This window comes from Salminus brasiliensis, chromosome 2, assembly GCF_030463535.1.
Source record: "Salminus brasiliensis chromosome 2, fSalBra1.hap2, whole genome shotgun sequence".
NCBI classification, from domain to species: domain Eukaryota; kingdom Metazoa; phylum Chordata; class Actinopteri; order Characiformes; family Bryconidae; genus Salminus; species Salminus brasiliensis.
In genome coordinates, this window is record NC_132879.1 from 40,292,783 (window position 1) to 40,308,381 (window position 15,599).

General features: G+C 40.6%; 1 protein-coding gene across 1 annotated transcript; it reads right to left on the minus strand.

Annotated features, from left to right (window-relative positions):
* Nucleotides 1-4,550: 4,550 nt before the first annotated feature.
* Nucleotides 4,551-11,386, minus strand: fgf6b (fibroblast growth factor 6b). The gene is made up of 3 exons (XM_072673871.1): nt 10,845-11,386; nt 10,162-10,265; nt 4,551-8,576 (listed from the first exon to the last, which is right to left on the minus strand). Exons 1-3 carry the CDS (start codon nt 11,155-11,157, stop codon nt 8,400-8,402), a joined length of 594 nt encoding a protein of 197 aa, XP_072529972.1. The 5' UTR covers nt 11,158-11,386; the 3' UTR covers nt 4,551-8,399.
* Nucleotides 11,387-15,599: the final 4,213 nt, after the last annotated feature.

Consider the following 15,599-nt stretch of genomic DNA (forward strand, 5'->3'; position numbering starts at 1 on the left):
GACTAGTTTAGCTCTTGACAAGTAAGAGTATGTTTTTGTTTGAGTTTGAGTCAGCATGACCATCCTGACCAAACTAGTCAACCATTGATCCAGCACGACCATGCTGCTTGACCAGCATGATCAGCCTGACCCATGCTTGACCAAACTGGTCAACCAGTTTAACCAAACTAATTAACCAGTATGATCAGTTTAACAACCAGCTTGGTCAAGTTGATCATGCTGATAATCTAGCTAAGCTATCAATTAAATAAATAAAATGAATAAATTAGCTTAACCAGCTTGCTTACCAGGTAAGCAAGGTATGTTTTACCCTGGATGATGAGCTGTTCAACCAAAGTAATGGGTTCCAAAATTACTATAAATAGTAATGGATTTATAAATGACTCATAATAGTATGGTGGAGGAAATATTTTTGTAATCTACATAGGATACGTGGTATTTATGAGTGTTCTAGTTTGGCAACCTGACTGCTTGGAATATCAAAAATCATCTGCAATCTCATCTTCACTGAGAACATTCATGCATCTTGATTCCGGATGAGGGCCTCCTCCTACCCTCAAACATATGCCCTGCCACAGTCCTACAGAATAGCTTTCTCTGAAAAAAAAAAACAGCCCTCAATGTTGGCTCTCTCAGTTCATAAGATCTTAATCCACCTTTTATCTAAAAATGTTCATAATGTTCTAATGTACAGTTTCTGGAACAATGTGTTCGATTAATAGGATGGTATACAGGCTGTGGCTATTACCCTCTCACATCCTTCTCCTCATCCTCCCTATTCCTTTGCAGCAAGGGTTCTTCTGATGGCCCAATTACCTCTTGTTGTTGGAGCTATTTGCAGAGCAACATGACAGCAAAGATTTATTGTAAGTATTTTTTACAATAATGCCTGATGCAATCGAGAAGCTATTAAAAGAGGTATTTACTCAAAAGATTTACTCATTATTTTGTTGCAAAGACCATCCTGACTCAGCCTTAGTCAGTAGTCACTCATAGTGGAGCTGCACTCTTCTCATCGGCCAGGCTTTCATTACAAATTAAGTACACTGACTTTGTGATTCTCTTAGACAGAACGAACGAAATTTATCAGTACACGCTTTTATTATTTAGTCGTATTAGGTATGCACATCTAGCAATGAATGTGGGCGGTCTGGCGCAAACGGCCCGCGCGTGCGCTGTGTATTTCTCTCCGAGATTTTATACTCGGTCCGCAATCAAATTTATTTACTGTGGACATTCTAGAATTGACAGATCAGTTATTGTCATGATCAGAGATTTAAAACGACAGAAACAGAGCAGGTGACACCTGAGTTCTCATAAAACCAATAAATACATTTGGACAGAGAGATTAAATACATTAAGTTGTAGGAAATTAAAATACAACTAGGAGAACAGATTAATAAACCTCCCTGATATGAAAAGGAGTACATGACTCACTCCCTCAACTTCAGAGACTTCCCTTAATGGATCCGTTGCACGTTTACCTGTCTATTGGTCGCATAATTTTCTCATTTACTAGTGTTCCTATTTGCTAAGCTAGTTAAAGTGGTCAGACCTCCTCTATAAAAGACCGTTTTCTATTAGAGTCAAGAAACTCATGCACATGTGATGCAAAAATGAATAAACAGGATTCCCCAGAAGTGGTTTTGAGAACAAACCTAATTAAATCAGTAAGTTCAGAACATGTCTCAAGTATCAGAGCCCAACATAGACTCGACGATCTGCAGAGCTGAGTGGTAGTTCAGAGATTTCTTTTGCTTGTGTTGTTCAGCTAGACTACATTGTCTGCCTTTAAAATCACCACAAGGATGTTGTCTGTACAAACAGGTAAAATCACAATTACTTGTTTTTCCATTAAGCCAGTTAGCAAGTCCACCTTATCAGTAAACCCAGTATAGTAAACAAACATGGAGAGAGACATTATGGGGTTATTTTTACAGGATTTGGATATGATCAAATTCGTAATGAACATAGTATTGTGTTATAACCAACAATTTTACCATCACATTACCAAGGCAGTAATGACACTTTCCCCTTTTCGGTCAGTCTTGTGATTCTATGTTTACAACATAAACATTTATCTTTTATTTTTTTTATTTAATTGACCCCTTAATATTATTTTGTTGAAGCAGAGATTCACAAACTGGTTTGGCACTAGTAGCATATTGATTTATAAAACATAGTATGTGGTGCAATTAATAAAATATTTAATATCTAAGAATTCTTTTGTAATAAAGAATTCTACATAAGGTTATAATCAGGGGACATAAAAGTTCCCCTAATTGAAGAATCCCCCTCTTAAAGCCCAACATCATGATGTACCCAATACAGGACCACATATGTCCATTGCTTAATGTCCCCTGAATACATTTCTTCAATGTTGTGCAATGACCAGTAGGTAACAATATTAATGTTGATGAATATCCTATGCTAATGAATTTGAATGTGCTTTCAGCACTTTAGCACCTACTAAACAGCACTCTTCACAGTTAAAACTCAAACGTGCTCGCAAGCAATATGTGGACAAACGTCTTGGGATGCCTACACCTACAGGAGCTTTTATGACATCTCATTCTAAGACCATAGATGTTATTATGGATTATTTAGGTCATGGTCTGTTGTTAGATGTGTATGAAAATTCTAAATCATACATGTTCATACAGCTGTCCAACTGTCTGCGACTGTCTGGGGCCATTAGCAACAAAAGCTGTGTTTCCTATAAAATGACGACATGTGCCCGGACTTCCAGGCTTTCACATGCAATATATGGCGGTACACAATCTCACATTATAGTATACTGTAGATACTTTATTATATGGTATCTTGCACTGTATGGGTTTGTGAATGGTTTTAAACTAATAGGCTTTATTATTCAACACTGTACTGGGATGTATCCTCATATCCATGGACGTTCACATTTGAATGGCATATATTTTGGCTGTATTCTGTATTATTTTTTTCATGTACTGAATGTATTACAGCCACCTGCTGCTTAGTGCCCTTGCTATTTACTGTTACTGTTACTACTAATACACTAATATGGACAAACATTTTGGTGACATATTCTTGGGACTGGACAAGCTGTGTGTGTGTATTTGCACATCTGTGTCAGCAATGGGCGTAACTCAAAGTAGCTGAATGCATTAATTAGAAGGGGTGTCCACAGACATTTGGACATGATAAACCTGTTTACACCTGGCATTAACATACGTTTTTGCCAATCTGAGAAGTTTGGATTTTACTTGTCCGCATGAAAAGCCAGGTCTAAACACCCATCGCCATTTAGGCGTTCTAAACCAAGAAGACATTGTTTTGTTAATTTAAGTGGAAATTCTTCTCTCTACAAGTTCTGTGCTTTTTCCAGTGAGATGTCATGGCAGACCAGTTCAATGGGTTTCTCTCTCTCTCTCTTTCTCTCTCTCTCTATTGTGCCATGAGTACCATGAGTACTGAGTGTTTAACTGCCACAGAAAGGCAAAAACACATGTTAAGCTTGTGCAGCAGGACTGTGCGTATGCAGAGAGATGGTTGGGTGTTTGCATTTGCATTTGCATTTGTGCATTTGTGTTTAATGTTTTCTGACAAACATGACAGAAGATATTGTCGTGACATGGGAGGGAGATGACCACTCTCTCTGAACACCTACCTGTGTACCTGTGGTTTGAATGATTCTGATCACAATGCATCAAGGATTTTTCATGGGGAAAAGTGAAATCCAAACTTGATCTGATCACCAAAATCACATGATAATGCCCTGGCATTTTGTAAACAAGCCCATTGTGGACCTTGGCTTCTCTCTTGCATTCTCTCTCACTCTCTCTTTCTCTCTCACTCTTGTAATCTCCCTCACTGTGTGTGAGTATGTATGTGCGCACCGGCTTATTTACTGGTAGATGATGGCAGTATTTAAACCGAAAGACTTGGTTCCCTTGCTGTTTAAAAATCCTTCACATTTTCTGAGCTATTGCGGGAATGTGAGAACCATCTATCTTTCCACCATGTTGTAGAACCCCATCGTTCCTCCAGTTCCCTGGAGAAGGACAAAAAAAAGGACAAACAGAATCCTGTATATCCACGTACTATCCGGACACAAAATGCATGGTAATGCCCAGTGAAAACAAGCTAATAGTGTACTTTTGACTGTTTTGCTTGTGAATAAGAAATTTCAGATACTGTACATATTGTCAAATTCAGTTTATATGAATTGGAATTTCATCCATTGCCAAATAGTTCAGCAGTCATAACTGTGCAAATGGTACCTTATGCAGTACATTTTATTATAGACAGAAGCATTTGAGAATGGTTGTCTAATTAGATTGGGAAAAGTAACACGTCAGTTTTATGGGGGTAAAGTGTGATTGTGAGATTTTAATAAAATGGAACACTCATTAATCTATCATAGCTTTTAAATCTGAGGATATTATAGAATAAAAAAGAACAATACTGACCAATAATGGAACATGTAATACTGACCAATACTGACCATGGAATGATGATAATGTAATAAATAAGACATTTGTTAAAAAATCTAACTTTAATTGATATCAGGAATATGGTTACACTGCTGTGCACAGCACATACGTACAAAAATAAAAGGAAAACCACTTTTTTTAAATATTTTTTTTTCACTCATAGCATCATTGGTTTTCAGAAACAAATGATTGAACACGTCTGTTTCCTACTGCTTCACAATCTTTGTAAGAAATCATAACTAAGGCAGAAGGTGAGGTATATGTTAACATTGAGAAGGACAATGGGTGAACATGCCCCTTAGTACCAGGGTTTAAAACCGAGGGACATAAAGATGGAAAGAGAGAGAGAGAGAGAGAGGAGGGAGAAAGATAGAATGAATGAGAGCAAATTCTGAATTATCACACATGCCCCTGAATTCCACAATTTCAAATGTCCACTGCACAGCCAGCAACTGCTACATTTCCAATGAACTTACACTTATCTACACTCTTTAAAAAGTTGCCTCAGTGGGTTATTTGTGTGATGCCAAAGAAAAAACATGTCTGGTTTCTTAAAGGACTCTTTTCATAAAACAGATGTGTGAGTGTGAAGAGCCTTTCAACGGATAAAGAACATTTACATACATAAACATTCTTTGAACCTTGGAAACGTTATTCAGACTCACAAACCTCTAGTTCAAAAATGGCTCTTTAGAGAAGACCCTTAACGTGAAGGTTCTAGGACAAAGTCCAAATTTGTAGGAAGCCTTTACATGATGTGATGGTTCACACTCTTTTAAACATGGCCCTTTGGGGAGGAAAAAGTCATTCTTCTATGTCATGACTCAAAAAACCTTGTGTGGCAGCATTATTTTTAAGAGTGCAGTTTTCTGCTGAATGTGTACTTTTGGTCATCTGCAGTCTTGCTGAATTAGGGGGAACCATCACATCAGATTCACGGAACTGATACTAAAATGTTAACAGGCAGGTAGTGGCCCAAGGTGTACAACAGTGAATGAATCATACTTGAATCACCTTCATTGGAAAAAAAATCTATGGATGATAACCCTTCTCCAGAATCGCGGTTTTCCATTAAATTGACAAAAAGCTAGCTAGCGTCAGGTTCAGCCACACCCAGCAATCCATTATCACTCCATGGGACAACTACATCCCAATTCATAGGTTTGGCATGATATTCTAAAGCCTGGTGTGCCCTTTCCATGACTGTGGGTTGCATTCAGCATGTGGAGAATAAATGGGCCATACTGACAAGGGACACGCATAGAGACATTTGTCTAACCGGCTTCCTTATTCCATGCCCAATCAACATTTTCACAGCTGTTGCTATAAATCTGCATGACATACACATCAACTATTATAGATTCCTTAGATTAACCAACATTCATCCACCCTGCTCATTCTTTATTGACTAAGATAGCTATGGCTCCTGTGACTCCAGTGTAAATCCGCCATTCTCCCAGGTTCTTCAAATTCAAAAAAGGCCTTACAGGAGCTACCAGGAGTTACTAAGACGCTCAGAACATATTAATAAGGCATAATAATAGATTTAACATGCAGGTTGACAAGTTTTTTGTCAAGTATTTGTGAGTTTAATATACAGTGCACTGTGATACAATAAACACGTTATGGATATAAGTTAATGGTGAAATCATGGAAAAGGGTGTAATTTACCATGAAGCTGTGATTCATACAAAGTGAAATTCTGTAGGATTTTAAGCAATCCCTTCTACTTTTTCTCTTTGCCGGGTTGTATTGTTTCTCTCTCCACGTGTCATTACCACCTGTACTAATAGTAGTGAAAGTTTCCCAGCAGGGGTGTAATTCGCATAAAAATTAGCTGTTACAAGCTTTGGGAAACAATTGAATGATCTTAATATGCTCTTTATATTATGATTTAGTCACCCTTTAGATCAATGGTTCTCAAACCAGTTCTCAAGAAGCCCCAGTTGGTAAAGCTGGTTTGGAGCAAAAAGCTGGCCTTTCTGGGGTCCCTGAAGATCATTTTTAGAACCTTTTTCTTAGACAAGTGCCGATGTGTGTACATAAATGACAGGAGAAGAGAATGAGAAACATAGGGACATAGACCATCCTGTGCATGGTGTCAGGGTTCAGGGCTTGTGCCCTGAACTAAAAATGGGCCTGGCCTGGACACCCCTGGGTTACTGCCAGAATCTCAAGGTCTCTGTTTGCAGCAGCATTTTGCAGGAATAACAGGGCAGGAGGCTGACACAGGCAGCCGAGCCTCTGTTCAGGTATTTAGTCAACCATTGTCTCCAACCCCCCAGGGGCAGGAGCTGCATACTTGCAGCAGAATGAACAAACAATCTGACCACAGTGCCCCATAAGTCTCCCTCCATATTAAAATAGTATCATTCCTACCCTGTTCCCTTTAAAGAGAGTGAAGGTTGGGCAAGGGGAAAGTGGGGGGCCTCAAGCTTCAAGCAGACAAAATACAAATCTATAAGAAGAACCATGGTTGCCTTTGTATTTGAACGCCATGCGAGCAACCCTGTAATTTTATTTGCCAGCAGCAGCTGTAGAGGTGGCCTCTAGACAGTTCTCTGTGCCACTGCAGTGGTGCTGCAGCAGAGAGGCTTAGCCTCAAAGCAAGAACACTGCCCAGCTCATGCTCTCTCCCGTTTCCCTGGGGACTCTGCCACAAACCGCTCCCCATCACACATACACACACTCATGCACACACCCACTGCCAACAAACATGAATTAATAAATATCTCCTGAAACCTCCTAACCGCACCCCAAATAGCAGACACCGGCAACAGTGGCCTCTTTGTGCAACCTGATACACAATTTGTTTTGCGATTATCAACAGACAGCAAAATCTTTCGCTCCCAGCAAGATGTCATTATGTACAGCATTTTCATTGGTTTAATAGACCTCTGCATATATACTATGTAAAAAGCTCAAGTACCTTCTTTTCAGCCATACCAGAAACAAGATTTGCCATAATTTACCAGCAGTGTCACAATACATGAATATTTTTAGCTTCCTTGTGTGTGTGTGTGTGTGTGTGTATATATATCTTTAAAATCAAGACGTTTGGAAGTGCCAAAAAAAGACTTAAGAGTAAACTTAAAAGATAACCAGTGTTGCATTTGGCTTGACCATTATCATTGGTGATTCCCTGCTTGGGCCAAGAAAATCACTGGCCAGAATGTTTTCTAATCAAAAAATCAAGTCTAGATACACCAGTCATTGAACCACCCCACCCCCACCACCCTTGGGCGGTTCTTGCAGGAGAGTCCCTTCAGGGCCCTGGCTAACATATCAGCCCTATTTCTGACTCCCTGGGGCGTTCGGAGAATGCATGTTAAAGGGGCGACGTGGAGGAATGCCAAGGCACCTCAGCTCATCATGCAGCGAAAAGGGATCTGTGTTGCTTTAAGTGCTCTCATGTTTCCATGGCAAGAAAACTAGAGAAAATAAACAAAACAAAAAAACACCCCAAAATATTAAGGTTGGGTCAGCTCACCCAAAAATGAAAACATCAATGATAAACACGCATTCTCTGCATAACTCCGTGCATCCCTTTTACTCATACAGGGGGCTCTGAGGTAATAAAAAATATCACTTCACTGTATAAAGCTAAAGAGGACAACTGGCATCCATTCCAGTGTTTACCACCCTGTCCTGTTAAGCACCCAAGTAAAGTGTGGAGACTGGCAATGCCTCCAAATCCAGAAGTTATAATATATAAAAAAAGAGAAGCAGCAAAAATGGCATATACATAAGTTTAACAACAAAAAAAAGGTTTAGCTATCCAAATATACATATATAAAGACAGAATAAATATTATTGTAGTGGTATTCTTGCAGTCTCTTTAGTTTTTGTGGGTACATATTTGTTTTCGAATCTCCTGTGTGAGAGAACTTCCACATGTGCAAAAATAAGAGTGACTGCCAGTCTTGCTCATATTCGGGGGAGGAAGTGCGTGACTGTCATAGAGGTACTGGCCTTGTTGCCTCTCTTCACTCTGCCATGTTTGCTGAGAGCAATGTAGAATCCCTTGTAAATGGAAGACTCATATGCATTATAATTATTTGGCAGCAAGGTCTCCTTGAACTTGCACTCAGATTTAAAGGTACGCTGAAAAGAAAGAGACAAAGGGAGATCAGAAACACTGACATACAGGGCAAAACACTGCTGCAGGAAAACACATGCTATTCCTGGAACTTTCATAAAGGCAAGTTAGAAACTACCAGATTATCTACATGATCATGCACTTGGTAAATTGATTATTTCTAATTGCTTAAGGCTAATAAGCACAAAAAGAACACATGGCTGAAAATGTGATGAGGTTCCAATGCATTTGCTTGGAGTTTCTTCACCTGCTGCTTGCAAATTGTCATTATGAGTTTATGCTCTGTCTATAGTTTACCCTCAGCAATCATTTCAGAGACACATGCGGGTTGGCATAATCATGTCACAATGATCTTAAATGTCAAAAAAAAAACATCTTAAAAGTGAGTTTCATAGTTGCAAGAAAAACACTTTAAAATGAAAAAGATGTATCCTTGGCTCAGCTTTCTGTCATTTGTTAACTGGGTCCTAGTAAAGTAATATGAAGTCAAACATTCATTATTAAATACCTACACAAAGTGGACTCCTGGTTTCACAACATTTTACAAGAGCTGCTTAAGATGCTGCTGATTTTGTACCCCTTCCCTTCACATGGTACACCGATACTTTGGAGTACTTCTGATAAGCTGCTACAGCTACTTGCTATTATCATGGACCAGCCTGAGGCCTTTTTGCTCTGTTCATTTAAAGAGAGGTCAGCTCAGTGGGTCACTCTGAAATTATTTTATGACCTCATCAACAAAGCATTTGAATCAAATTCCTTCCCCAGCACAATCTTCTGTAACTCTTAGCTTTGATCCAAATTCTTGTCAATAATCCCTTTTTCTTGTCATTTTAAACTAACAGTGGTGTGGAACAGCATGTCATTTTGCAACTAAGACTAAGGTCTGTCATGCAAAGCAGTGTGTCCCAATTCTGCTCCTGTAGTGTACATTTTAGTGTACTCCCTGCTCCCAACTCATCAATCTCCACCCATCAGAAAACTGAGCTGAGTCAAGTGCACTACAGCAAGGACAACACAAAAATATCAAATGCATGGTACTTCCAGTGTTAAGACCCAGCGATGTAAAGGAGGTTTAAACTTCTCAGAGTGCATCGACATTCACAAAAGGTACAGTGTATATGATGGCAATATCTGCAAGAGGTGAATTTGTATAAATGCCTTTATTTCTAGAGCATCTGAACCAGATACAGTTACACCAGTCTGCAATCAGCAGCCGGTAGGCCCGTCCTAACTCTGATACTCACACAGGCTAATTACTGACAGCATTTCAAAATCACCCATACACATTTTCCCTGCTGCTGGCTGCTTGACAAATATTTGAAACTGGTTCATGCAGTATGCTGCACACTACCAAAACCTGCATGCAATACAATCACACCACTGCAAGCTGCAGCACACCTTTATCAACGCAAATCATTCACATACTAGGGTGTCATGGAGTCTGTCATGATCAGGGGCAAATTAAAGCAAGTGCATGAATGGACCACTTTCTGTCTTGCATAACATCCCCAGTTTCAGTCAGGCACGTCCATGGCTTTGACTTTAAAGGATGCAGGCTGGAATGTGAGCACAGTTACGCACACCTACCGTTCCGTACAGCCTTCCCCTGCTGTTCATTGCGACAAAGAGCTCGCTTTTCACGCCGTACAGACTAACCACCCCTCGCTCCACAGTGGAAATCTCTATCAGACCTGATCAAACAGAACACCGTGTTATAAATGGCAAAAGGAAGCGTGCTCCGGACGACACTGGATCAAATGTGAAAGGAAACAAAGACATGCTGCGGTGGGTGGAACCTCGTTAAGGTGGAGATTCGGGGATGCACGGCTTTGTTCACCCCCCCCCCCCCCCCCACACACACACACAAAAAAGAAAAAGACACATCCTTATTACAAACGAATATTTCCTCCTGAGAGCACTCGCAGGGGAGCATGGCGAACCTCTTTTGGGACGCAGTTGGAGTCGGTATAAAAATAAGTTGGCGTCTAAATCCGTCCAAGCATTCGTGTCATGCTTAAGCTAGGGCAGATATTTAGCACTACGTCCTGTGCTTTAATTTCTCATTATTTGTAAGAGATCTGTCTTTGCTTATGGCACTGCTCGATTCTACATACACCGACAGAATTAAAAGCTGAAGAATAACACAAACGAAAAGCGCTCGAGTAGCCGTTACTTGCCACACAGGGACAGGACAGTGTGGTATTTCACTGCGTTACATATTTATAATGATTCTCTCTCGCTTTCGCTCTCGCTCGCTGCAGGGAACTCACTGTACTGGTTCTCATTATGTGCACCGTTTATCCGGCCGTCCGGCAGGACCTCCAGGTGAAACCCGATGCCCACGTTGCAGTACAGTCTCCGCACTCTCTTGATGCCCAGAAGATAGTCGCTCTCCCAGTTCAGCTCCGCTCGCTCGCCCGAGATACCCAGTACAGAGCGGGAGAAGAGGCTCTCCCATCGCCTCTCCAGAGACGTCTCGTTAGTCCCGCCCGCCGCCGCCGGCTCCGACGCCTCGAGCCCGACCAGGAAACCCAGGAGAAGGAGCGCGGTCGGCGGCCAGCGCGCCTCGGCCTCGCGGGCCATACTGACGGGCGATCTTTGCGCAACGGCCGTCCGGCTCGCCTTGGGGGCACGTGGTCACGATGAATGGCCCTAAAAATACCGCTCTTCTTGTTTTCCTCCCTTTGGCATGGCGGCACGCGCTTATTTTAGCGAGGCAGAGCGGACTCGGGAGCATGAAACAGGAGCCCGGAATGGGAGAGAGCGCGGCGGAACTCGTGCTGATGTTGCTGCTGCTGCTGTTGTTGTTGCTGCTGCTGGCGCTGAGAGCGGGGATGAGCATGTTGTGCAGCTCTTTGCGTCTCGCACGGGGCGAATGCCGGCCGTGGCAGTGTTTTGCGCCCCCCTTCACCGGAGAGCGAGCGCGCCAAGCCGGGAGCCCGAATTTTTATATGACATATGACATCACTCTGACTACAACAGTGGCCCGTAGAAGAAAGTTAACCGGGGGGGGGGGTCAGCTGGGAGGGGGGCGCTTCTAGATAGACAGATGGATAGATAGATAGATAGATAGAGAGAGAGAGAGAGAGAGAGAGAGAGAGAGAGAAAAGTTGCAATCTGCAAGTCGATTTGGTCAATACACTGACAGCGGCCGCCCAGCCAGGACTCGGCGTGTAAACTGCGCGTATGGGATGCTTTTTGGAGCGAGTGGGTGATGCGACGGAGCACTCCTGCAGCAGCGTCCAAATCGGGACGGTGGTCATATGTCTAACAGCCCAATTCCTTTTTTAGAAGGAAGGTGTAAAAAAGTCGTCCAGTTGTCACACACAGCGACACTCCCCCGCGTGTATGTGTGCGTGTCTAGCACAGGAAGTTTACACAAGGGGCCGATTGAATTCGGACGACTCGCGTTCTTTTTTGCGCAGTGAAAAATGTGCGTGTGTGTGTTATCCAGAGATGTAAAAGAGCGCTAAGATTCTCTACTCAACAACAATTTCTATCATTTCTATTACTACAAAAAACTACAAATACTCAAGTCAAATTTGAAAAGTAGCCTTAAAATGTACTCAGAGTAAAAGTTATTTTTTTATTAACAGGAGGGGGGGGGGGGTTCTCCTGTGTAGTGCAAAAAGGACAAGGGGATATAAACCTCAAACTAGTTGTTTTTGACACACCACACCTAAAACCTTTAGGGAGGTATTATGTGTAATTTTAGTGCAGACCATCTGATATGACATTTTCGAACAAGACCACTACTGAAGGTGGCATAAATTGTGGATTAAGACAATCCTTCTATCAGGGACTTTCAAGATGTTTTTAGGACAAAGCTCTACCTGTCCGTATAACAAAACATGTCAAATGAACTCCAAACATGTCAAATACAGCACTTGATAGCTGCAATACAATCTTTTGAGCATTACTCTGAACTTTCTGTTTAGTTTGAGCAGCAGGGTTCTTAAAGTTAGAGTACCTGCTCCTGCAAGTTGAAAGAGTGCTGAGTGTTGTTGACTGCATGTAACACAATGACTAAGCATAAATACCACATATACTCCCCTTTCAAAACAACTGAACTATCACTTTAACATTCACACAGTGGTTCATTTGCATATGACTGTTTATAAGGTAATTTCCCTATTTATATTCAAACAGATTTTTTTCAGATTTCTACTCATTTTCTCCCCAATTTGGATAGCCATTTACCCAAATTATATATATCCTCCTCTTATCACACAATGCTTTCAATGCTGGAAGGGTGAAGACCAACACACGCCTCCTTAGACTGCTACTGCAGTGTCACTGGGCAACCAACATGCTCAGTATAAAGCACTGTGTTTTAGTCAGCAGATGCCAGTACATAATGTGGGGAGAAAGTGCACTCTACCAGAGAGTGCAACGCCAATTGTGCTCCCTCAGGGCCCCGGCTGCCCATGGCTTGTAGCTTGACCAGGATTCAAACTATCCTCTGGTCATAGTGACAGCGTCTTAATGCACTGGCCCATTTGAGGTCGCCGAACAGGTGACCATTTTATTGGGACATAATTTTCCAACATAATTTTTATGAACCAATTATAGACTATATAATTATAGACAGCCAACATCGAGCCCACATTGGGCCACTGGAGATTTGCTCAGTGGTGCGTTTTAGATCATTGCAATATTGAATTAAGAGTAATGTGTAGTGAAATTATGTTTCTCCAGAACCATGATGCAACATGGAACAAAACAATACAATAAATATGACGAATATGACAGACATACTAAACAGACAGGACTCTGAGAGAATAAGGTGCATTGAAATGTAACATGTTATGACATAGGTTTACATTGCTAGCTTATAACATACATGAACACAGTTTAGGGTGGAAACAATACAGTACTTTAACAGCTGCACAAATACAGTATTTGTGCAGCTGTGTCAGACATCAGGCGTAACGGGCATGATGAGCCAGAACCATTCTGAAACATATGTTTTACAAAAAAAAGGCAACACACGCAACATTGCACAAATTATTACAATCACCATAAGTAGAGTTACAGTGCTAAAATTTCTGCAAGAAAATCTGTTAAACACTGATAGAATAATTTTGTGGTAGCATGAGAGTAAACACTGGCACAGAGCCACATTCAGAAACACAGATCAAGGTAACTTGCTTTAATAGCCTATAACACTGAGGCCAGCAGTTTACATTACCATTACCATTACATAGAACCTACAACAACAACTAAGCGAAGGTAACCCTGGGGAAATGACAACACATTGATGGCAAGGACACACCCTGTATGTAAATAGATGGTGCCAGGAGCGAATGGGAAAGATGTATTTGTTTGCTGCAGAGCTTTTGGCATTGTCACTTTTGTTGATGGTAATAACTTTTGTCCAAGTGCTAGCCAGAGGCACCCTGACTGCCATTAGGTACTGTGATGAGATCCTCAGACTATATGAGACCATATGCTGATGCAGTGGGCCCTGGGTTCCTTCTGATGCATGACAATGCTAGACCTCATGTGGCCAAAGTGTGTCAGCAGTTCTTGCATGATGAAGGCAGTGATGCTATGGACTGGCCTACCCGTTCCCCAAACCTGAATTTCAATCGAGCACATCTGGGACATCATGTCTCGTTCCATCAAATCAAATCAAATCAAATTTATTTGTACAGCTTTTTTAAAATTTATTTTTTATTATTATTTTTTTTTTACAACTGTTGTTTTCACAAAGCAGCTTTACACAACCACTGCCCCATCACTACCATGACTATATTAAAGTTATACTACACCATGATTATTATATTATGATGAGGAACCAAGACTCAAGGGGATCCATCCATCCTCCTCTGGTCAGGACTATGTATAAATTATAGAGAAAAGTCACCAAACCACCTAATCTGTTGTACTTTAAGTTTTGCTACTTTTCATTCGCTTTAGTAGTTTCTTTAGTACACTTTTTTTGTTTTGTTTTGTTTTTTATTACATTTTTTTCTTCAGTAACAACTGTGATTTTAAATGTAGCGCAATGCCACACTTTAAACAGAAATGTAACAAAAAGTAAAATGACAGATTTTAAAAACTACTTTAAAAAGTAGTTGTCCAATACTGATTTTTAAAACATACATGTCTACCAATCTGCCATCTCTATAACCTAGATATCAGTATGCTATATCAGCATGTTATCTCTATAACAAACCACTGTGACGTTTTAGTCTCAAGACTGAGGAGTGTTATCCAGTATGATCAGTATGAAATTGGTGAAACAGTATGTCCACTAGAACCCAGTGGGTAGACAAGTAATGACAAGCATAACTAAACAGATTAACCAGTATGACTAGCCTGATCAAGCTGGTGAATCAGCATGACTGACTTGATTAGTATGATTAGTATGTTCACTGAGATGAAGTAGGTGAAAAGTACAACCAGCATTTTTAGCATGGCCAATTTGAAAAGTTGTACAACATCTGGTATATACCCAATGGTAAAGGATTTAAAAGATCTCAAAACAACCAAAAAATCTGCCATTTTACTGTCCATTTTTTTTTTTACAAGTGAAACAACTTCTAATGTAGCCAAATCAGACTATCCTAGAAAATTCAGCCCAGGATACATGAAGTCTTCAACAGTCCTAAAATGACATCACATGACCTATAGGTAACAAACCAAACTAAATGCCTTCTGTTTAAATAAAACAGGCTATCCCAAATCCTCTCTAACCCTGTTCTAATAATATGCAGCTACTGTGGTGCACCTGATTCTAGTTTGACATTTTAAGTAGATTAATAGGTTTTTAAAAACAATTCTTCAGTTTTATGTTTTTCATTATATTACCTTTATCTCCCAATATTATTAAAATAAGGATCGTATGTCCATTTGTTTAGTTTGTGTCTATTTGGGTTCATTATAGTTGATCTGTAAGCCAAAAGCAGATAGCGGACAGCGATTTGTCTGTGGTCCTGTCAGAGAAGAATAAATTGTGTGCCAATAGACTGTCACAGAATTGGCATGCTCTGGTACATATTATTGTCTGAGTAATGATC

Excerpts from the sequence above, each read along its gene's own strand:
- fgf6b (XM_072673871.1), bottom strand. The coding sequence starts at position 11,157 with ATGGCCCGCGAGGCCGAGGCGCGCTGGCCGCCGACCGCGCTCCTTCTC. Across the intron at positions 10,266-10,844 it reads ACATAATGAGAACCAGTACA|GTCTGATAGAGATTTCCACT; the intron begins GTGAGTTCCCTG and ends CTGTTTGATCAG. Across the intron at positions 8,577-10,161 it reads GGGGAAGGCTGTACGGAACG|CGTACCTTTAAATCTGAGTG; the intron begins GTAGGTGTGCGT and ends CTTTCTTTTCAG.